Source organism: Cebidichthys violaceus, unplaced genomic scaffold (assembly GCF_023349555.1).
Source record: "Cebidichthys violaceus isolate CVI_PGR_0920_01 unplaced genomic scaffold, fCebVio1.0.p SCAF_142, whole genome shotgun sequence".
In the NCBI taxonomy this organism is placed as follows: domain Eukaryota; kingdom Metazoa; phylum Chordata; class Actinopteri; order Perciformes; family Stichaeidae; genus Cebidichthys; species Cebidichthys violaceus.
In genome coordinates, this window is record NW_027176310.1 from 222,501 (window position 1) to 230,000 (window position 7,500).

Below are 7,500 nucleotides of genomic sequence, written 5' to 3' on the forward strand. Positions count from 1 at the left end.
ATCATGTTCACCATCTTAGTTTTAGCCTGTTAGCATGTTAGCATGCTAACAGGCTATGTCTGACCTGGAGGTGTCCTCACCTTCCCCGGTCCACACTTGGTCCCGTCCAGCGGAGGACCTTTCTTGGTCTTACAGTAGAACGGGTTGTTGTAGTCGCTGCACCACAGCTGTTTACAGGGTTCAAGATTGGAGTACTGGGGACAGAGACAACATCATATTAACTCTGTGATGTCATCAAACGTGTCTCACATCCTGAACAGATGTGTCTTCAACAACACATGTGATGAAAACAGTGGACTCTTTAAAAACAGGACGGTTCATTGTCTCCAGATGTTTTCTATGGAGACAAACATCAGTTTTACTGAAGACGGATGATATGGGAACAGAGAGACAGATGGAGAGACAGACAGACTGACAGACAGACATACTGCAGTACAGAGAGACAGACAGCCAGACAGACAGACATACTGCAGTACAGAGGCTGTATCCTGGTCCGAAGTCAAAGCGACACTGTTGGTCCAGTGAGTACTGAAACCCTGGTAACTGAGGCTGAGCTGGCCAATCGTGGTTGAACGGGTCATCACGGAGACAGTCGTAGGTACTGGAGAGACAGACAGAGAGTCAGACAGACAGACAGACAGACCTTCTGGTTCAGGTGGTGGATGTACAATGAGTGTACATGTAGTACTACTTGTAGTACTCACTGCAGGTACTTGTGCAGCTCCCTCCAGCTGCAGCGGGACCAGTGGTACTGATGGAAGGTGGCCTGAACCCTCGGGGACATGATGCTGCCCAACGGCACGTCGTCAGCACAATCATTGGCCTCTCCGTCATGCTCCATCCCTAACCTGAGAGAAGCAGACAGGTAGAGAGAGAGAGACAGTCAGTCATCGGACTCTCCATCATGCTCCATCCCTAACCTAAGAGAGAGAGAGAGAGAGAGAGAGAGAGAGAGAGAGAGAGAGAGAGAGAGAGTCAGAGAGAAAGAAAGTCATTGGACTCCATCATGCTCCATCCCTAACCTAAGAGAGAGAGAGAGAGAGAGTCTCTACTTAGACACCTGGAAATCACTATCATCTCTATTGGACACCTGGAAGTCACTATCGTCTCTACTTAGACACCTGGAAGTTACTATCATCTCTACTTAGACACCTGGAAGTCACTATCATCTCTATTGGACACCTGGAAGTCACTATCATCTCTACTTAGACACCTGGAAGTCACTATCATCTCTATTGGACACCTGGAAGTCACTGTCGTCTCTACTTTGACACCTGGAAGTCACTATCATCTCTATTGGACACCTGGAAGTCACTATCGCTGCTGAGAGCCATATTAATGTGCAGTTATTGTAAATGTGTTTTTGTGTCTCACACGTGTCCCGTTTCATGAGCAGCTACGAAGGCCGAGGAAAACCCGTCTTCAAAGACGAGGACGCAACTCCGATGCAGGTGACACATTCCTGTAACCGGAGCATAACCTACAGAGAGAGGTCAGATGTCAGGCAAATGGTGTTAGTAGTAGTACTTGTGTTATTAGTGGTACTATTAGCAGTAGTACCCTGCATACCAAGGCAGCCAAACGGTGTTAGTACTAGTACTTAAAGCAGTAGTGGTAGTATTATTACTACTTCCCTGCTTTGCCGGATGGGACGAACTCCTCATCAGGTAGATGTTGTTAGTTGGAGTACTTGTAGTATTAGTGGAGGTATTAGCAGAAGTACCCTGCATGGCGAAGGTAGAAAGTGTTAGCGGTTGCAGTATTTGTAGCTTTACTAGTAGTATCATCAGTACTTCCCTTCATGCCGGAGGAGGCCTAGCTCCTCCTCAGGTAGAAGATGTTTTCGATGGAGTACTTGTAGTATTAGTGGAGGTATTAGCAGAAGTACCCTGCATGCCAGAAGGGCCAAACTCCTGCCTGGTCAGGTAGATGGTGTGGTCGTGCTGCTCGGCGTGATTCTGCTCCCGGTGCTGGAGATACGACCATCCACAGACGTTCTCCAGACTCTTCTGAGGGTTCCCCACAGAGATCAGCTCCTGGGACTGATGGACGGACACTGGTGTTTGTTTTTGATTCCCCAGAGCATAAATGCAGGGTGTTAATGTGCGTATACGCGGAAAGTACTTAAAACTGAACTCAACAAATACTAATCTTTTGAAGAAAATACAAAATTGCATTACAGTGGTGACCAGAGAGGTGTATCGTCTCTACATGGACACCTGGAAGTCTTTATCGTCTCTATGCGGACACCTGGAAGTTACTATTGTCTCTACGTGGACACCTGGAAGTTACTGTCGTCTCTACGTGGACACCTGGAAGTCTTTATCGTCTCTACGCGGACACCTGGAAGTTACTATCGTCTCTACGTGGACACCTGGAAGTTACTGTCGTCTCTACGTGGACACCTGGAAGTCACTGTCGTCTCTACGTGGACACCTGGAAGTCACTGTCGTCTCTACGTGGACACCTGGAAGTCACTGTCGTCCCTACGTGGACACCTGGAAGTCACTGTCGTCTCTACGTGGACACCTGGAAGTCACTGTCGTCTCTACGTGGACACCTGGAAGTCACTGTCGTCTCTATTGGACAACTGGAAGTCACTATCGTCCCTACGTGGACACCTGGAAGTCACTGTCGTCTCTACGTGGACACCTGGAAGTCACTGTCGTCTCTACGTGGACACCTGGAAGTTACTATCGTCTCTACGTGGACACCTGGAAGTCTTTATCGTCTCTACGCGGACACCTGGAAGTCACTATCGTCTCTATGTGGACACCTGGAAGTCACTGTCGTCTCTACGTGGACACCTGGAAGTCACTATCGTCCCTACGTGGACACCTGGAAGTCACTGTCGTCTTTACGTGGACACCTGGAAGTCACTGTCGTCTTTACGTGGACACCTGGAAGTCACTGTCGTCTCTACGTGGACACCTGGAAGTCACTGTCGTCCCTACATGGACACCTGGAAGTCACTGTCGTCTCTACGTGGACACCTGGAAGTCACTGTCATCCCTACGTGGACAGCTGGAAGTCACTATTGTCTCTACGTGTACACCTGGAAGTCACTGTCGTCTCTATTGGACAACTGGAAGTCACTATCGTCTCAGAAACCTTCATCAGCTCTGAGTTTAGTACCTTAGATGGAGACAACATGATGATTCTGACCAGAACAACGTTGATGTTGGCGCCCAGAGAATGATCCTGATAGATCTCATTGACCTGAAAACAGACAGAGAGAGCTGCTGTAAATATATTGATCTATCTCCAGCCATCTTTTCTAAATTTGGGGAAATGCAAGAACATTAACCTCAAAATTCTACCTTTCTCATTGGATTTACCTCCTGTAACGTTCTAGAGCCACCACCTTATTGTGGCAGGGGGTTTCCTGTTGAGTGCAGCACCAGGTCATGGTAAGGCAAAGATAACAGTAAATCAGGGCCCCCCCCCCCGTCCTGGGTCCAAACTTGGCAGGGTTCAAAGGTGAGTACCTGGTGGGGGGCCTCAACTCAAGATCAAAGAAAGGTCAGGTAGACCTCTTGGCACATTAGTGATTCTTTGTGATTGGTGCTCAAGGTATCGATGGACCTTTTCTTAGGGTGCATTGTTGGACGTCCAGATGTTGGCTGTTTCCTGTTTTACACTGATGTCATCCTGTGTCCCGCTGTCCTTTCAAATGAGGCAAAGCTCTCAACAGACTCAAGCAAACATGTTGTGAGGCTGAACCGGGAACATCTGGCTTAGGCTTCTTACCTCCCACCTCTAGAAGAATAGTCCCTGAGGCTCATCACTCTTTGTTGTGGTGGCACAATGACCCACAAGGATAAAAGGAAGTTGATGAAGTCATAAGACTGAAAAAGAAAACCTTCCAGTCTCAAAAGACCAGGACACACCTGAGTCAGACAGGCCAGAAGGACTGCAGCTTCTGAGAGGGATGAGTTAGAAAATATTACAGCTGGACATCTCTCTGGTTCTGGTCTCGGAGTTTGTTGAGATGCAATATGAAAGAGCCAGGACTGGATTACATTCACCCTGAGACGCAGAAGGTTCTGGTTCATGGGTGCTCGGCGATGGTGGTTCCCCCTTTTTTGGTTTGTATGGAGGTAAAGCTGGGAAACGTTGTATCTGGTGGACCAGTTCTTTACTGGAGGGGTCATGGGAGTTTGACCATCCAGTCTACGTGAGCTTTGTGGATTTGGACATGATTAGCTCATCTCTGAGTTTACCTTCTACCAACAGGTAAAACAAGACTCACCTACATTCACCACTGAAATAGAAATCTGTGTGTGTGTGTGTGTGTGTGTGTGTGTGTGTTTTCACTCACTATGTTCATGAGTGTCAGAAGATATTTCTGAATGTGGTCTCGGCCGTGGAAAAGAAGAACAGAATAATCCACAGCCAACAAAACCTGGAAGAGGAAAAGAGTTTAAACAAGTTCAGTAAAATCTACATTCTAATCCAACCACTATGTTAAACAGTTCATTAACCTCTATGTTAAACAGTTCAGCCTCTTCAATGTAGCGTCTTTGTCGAGCTGATCCGGACCACATCACATTCTGGTTCCAGTCTAGAGAACCTAAAAGAGGACCTGCAGAAGAACAAAAGAGTGATCTCAGTGTCTGTATAAAACTGAGGGGTTCTGTTTTTACTGAGCTGATGATCTGTCATCCAGTAAACCTGAAAACAAATAAAGTTTCTCTTTGTTTTTCTCTCTATATGTGAGCTCTGTTTCCCACATGGTGCATCAAGGACGTCAGTCCAGGATGACCGACCAGGACGTCCATCCAGGAGACCGTCCCGGAGACCGTTCAGGACGACCATCAAAGACGACCGTCCAGGACGACTGTCAAAGGCGACCGTACAGAACGACTGTCAAAGGCGACCGTCCAGGACGACCGTCCATGAGACCGTCCAGGAGACCGTCCAGGAGACCGCCGACGTGTCCCAAGAGGATGTAAAGGTTGACATTCTTGACTCGTGAGTCAAGTTAGTGACAGAAAGAAGGAAGATGAACAGAACAGAGAATAAGTAGGTTCATGATCGTTTCTCGTTCCACTAATACCTCCTTATATTTAATCCTGCTCTTATGAATGTTGTGTTTATGAAAACATGTGACATCAGAGCCTCTGAGGTCACTCTGTACGAGTTGAGCTGAGGTGAAAGAATACTCGCTCCTCATTGGCTGAAGCTGTTTTGAGGACAAACAGATGTCAGCGACCAAGAGGATGAAACGATTCAGGAGCTGAACTATTCGTCAACTCTGAGTCCAAAACCTCCAAAACCTCCAAAACCCTGAGCCTCTGAAGCTCGGACTGCCACGTCGCAGTGTGTGTTGTGTGTGTGTCTCTGTGTGTGTATGTGTGTGTGTGTGTGTGTGTGTGTGTGTGTGTGTGTGTGTCTGCCAAGTTTCCTGGAACAATTTCTCTCTTTTCAGTTTGATTCTTTCCTTCTGCAGAAACACAGCAGATATTTTTTTACAGGAGCTTCTCCATCCTTTGGTTCCATTGAAGCTACGCTGAATAATGTTACTATTATCTTAATATATTCTCATTACATCCCAACAGAAATCAATAAAATAAATCAAATGACAAAACATAAAATGATCTGTAGAGTTTTAGGTTTGTTTTAATGTGATTTTATGCTTTAGTTTCTTAATTCAAAGCGAACCTCCATGTTTGTTTACAACGAGGTCAACATGGTCACGTGATCAGCGGGTTTGTTCGGGTCAATGAAGTTTGTGTTGATGAAGTCAGCTGACTGTGACTCACCTCGGACGAAGTCACCAGCTGTTTGATGGACAGCTTCAGTTTGATTGACAGCCGGTTGTTTCTTGATGATGGCCGAGGAGCGATAGACAATGTGTCGTCTTCCTCCGTCTTCCTCCTCCTCCTCTTCCTCCTCCTCTCTCCTCCTCCATTGATCCAGCGGCTCGATGAAGAACTCCTCCTGACTCGTCTGGATCACGCCGGCCTGCAGACACAGAGAGAGAGAGAGAGAGAGAGACAGAGAGAGAGAGACAGAGAGAGAGAGAGACAAAGAGAGAGAGAAAGAGAGAGAGACAGAGAGAGAGAGACAGAGAGAGAGAAAGAGAGAGAGAGAGAGAGAGAGAGAGAGAGAGAGAGAGACACAGAGAGACAGAGAAAGAGAGAGAGAGAGAGACAGCGATAGAGAGAGAGAGATAGAGAGATAGAGAGAGATATAGAGAGAGAGAGATAGAGAGAGATAAAGAGAGAGAGCTATCAATCAAACCACAAATCCATCAAATCAAATCCAGAAGTCAGCAGCTTAATGAGCTTCATTCATAAAATCATACTTCAACACTGAGTCACAGTTCAGTTTGAGTTTGAGCAACATTACAGCGTGAATGAAAACTCTGAATAAAATAAATAAATTAAAAAAAATAAACAATCTGAATAAAAACTAAATAAAAACACAAAATTTAAAAAAAGAATTCAGAATAAATAAAAAAAAACAAAAGAAAAACCTCATTATTCATTGACTTTGTGTGGAGGTGTTCCTGTTATTGTGTCCACATATAATCAGTGATCTGCGGCGGCAGCAGGAAAATATTCCTCTTTTCTTTCTTTAAACACCTCTCGTCTTTCCTCCACATCTGGTTTCAATCAGCTCACGCTGGAAGAAGTGAAGATAAAGTTTTACACGAACTTTACCGGAGTTAAAGTGTTTCAGGTCGACTCATTTTACAGCGTTTGCAAAATCCTTTCTGCTCTCACATGATTCAACTGTTTCTCTTCTGATGTCTGACTTCACATTAAAATATGTTTTCATTCATGTTGATTTGAAAACATTCATGTTGATTGAATTGTCAAAGAACATCTTGTGATTATTATTCATCTTTTTTTTTCTTCAGTTAAAGATACAATTCTTCTGTTAATGATATTCCTTTTCCTCCTCACAGAGGAAACAATGAAACAGTGAAACAATGAAACAATGAAAAAATTAAACAATGAAACGATGAAACAATAAAACAGTGAAACAATGAAACAATGAAACAGTGAAACAATCAAAGAATGAAAGAATGAAACAGTGAAACAAGGAAACAGTGAAACAATCAAAGAATGAAACAATGAAACAGTGAAACAAGGAAACAATGAAACAGTGAAACAATGAAACAATGAAACAGTGCAACAGTGAAACAGTGAAGTAATGAAAACAAGGAAACAAGGAAACAAGGAAACAATGAAACAATAAAACAATGAAACAGTGCAACAGTGAAACAGTGAAGTAATGAAAACAAGGAAACAAGGAAACAAGGAAACAGTGAAACAGTGAAACAATGAAACAATGAAACAGTGAAACAGTGAAACAGTGAAGCAATGAAACAAGGAAACAGTGAAACAATAAAACAGTGAAACAGTGAAGCAATGAAACAAGGAAACAGTGAAACAGTGAAACAATCAACAGTGAAGCAATGAACCAAGGAAACAGTGAAGCAATAAAACAAGGAAACAATGAAACAATGAAGCAATGAAACAGTGAAAC

At 44.5% G+C, this 7,500-nt stretch overlaps 1 protein-coding gene across 1 annotated transcript in view; it reads right to left on the minus strand.

Moving 5' to 3' along the window:
- The window catches only part of LOC137871493 (A disintegrin and metalloproteinase with thrombospondin motifs 2-like), a 19,180-nt gene that overhangs the window by 6,571 nt on the left and 5,109 nt on the right, over positions 1-7,500 (minus strand). The window contains exons 3-11 of the mRNA XM_068709321.1: positions 5,766-5,967; positions 4,485-4,585; positions 4,322-4,405; positions 3,136-3,219; positions 1,889-2,042; positions 1,375-1,480; positions 705-848; positions 469-601; positions 81-194 (exon numbers count right to left, since the gene is read on the minus strand). Of these exons, the coding sequence (XP_068565422.1) occupies positions 81-194; positions 469-601; positions 705-848; positions 1,375-1,480; positions 1,889-2,042; positions 3,136-3,219; positions 4,322-4,405; positions 4,485-4,585; positions 5,766-5,967 (1,122 nt within the window). The remainder of the gene's footprint in view (positions 1-80; positions 195-468; positions 602-704; positions 849-1,374; positions 1,481-1,888; positions 2,043-3,135; positions 3,220-4,321; positions 4,406-4,484; positions 4,586-5,765; positions 5,968-7,500) is intronic.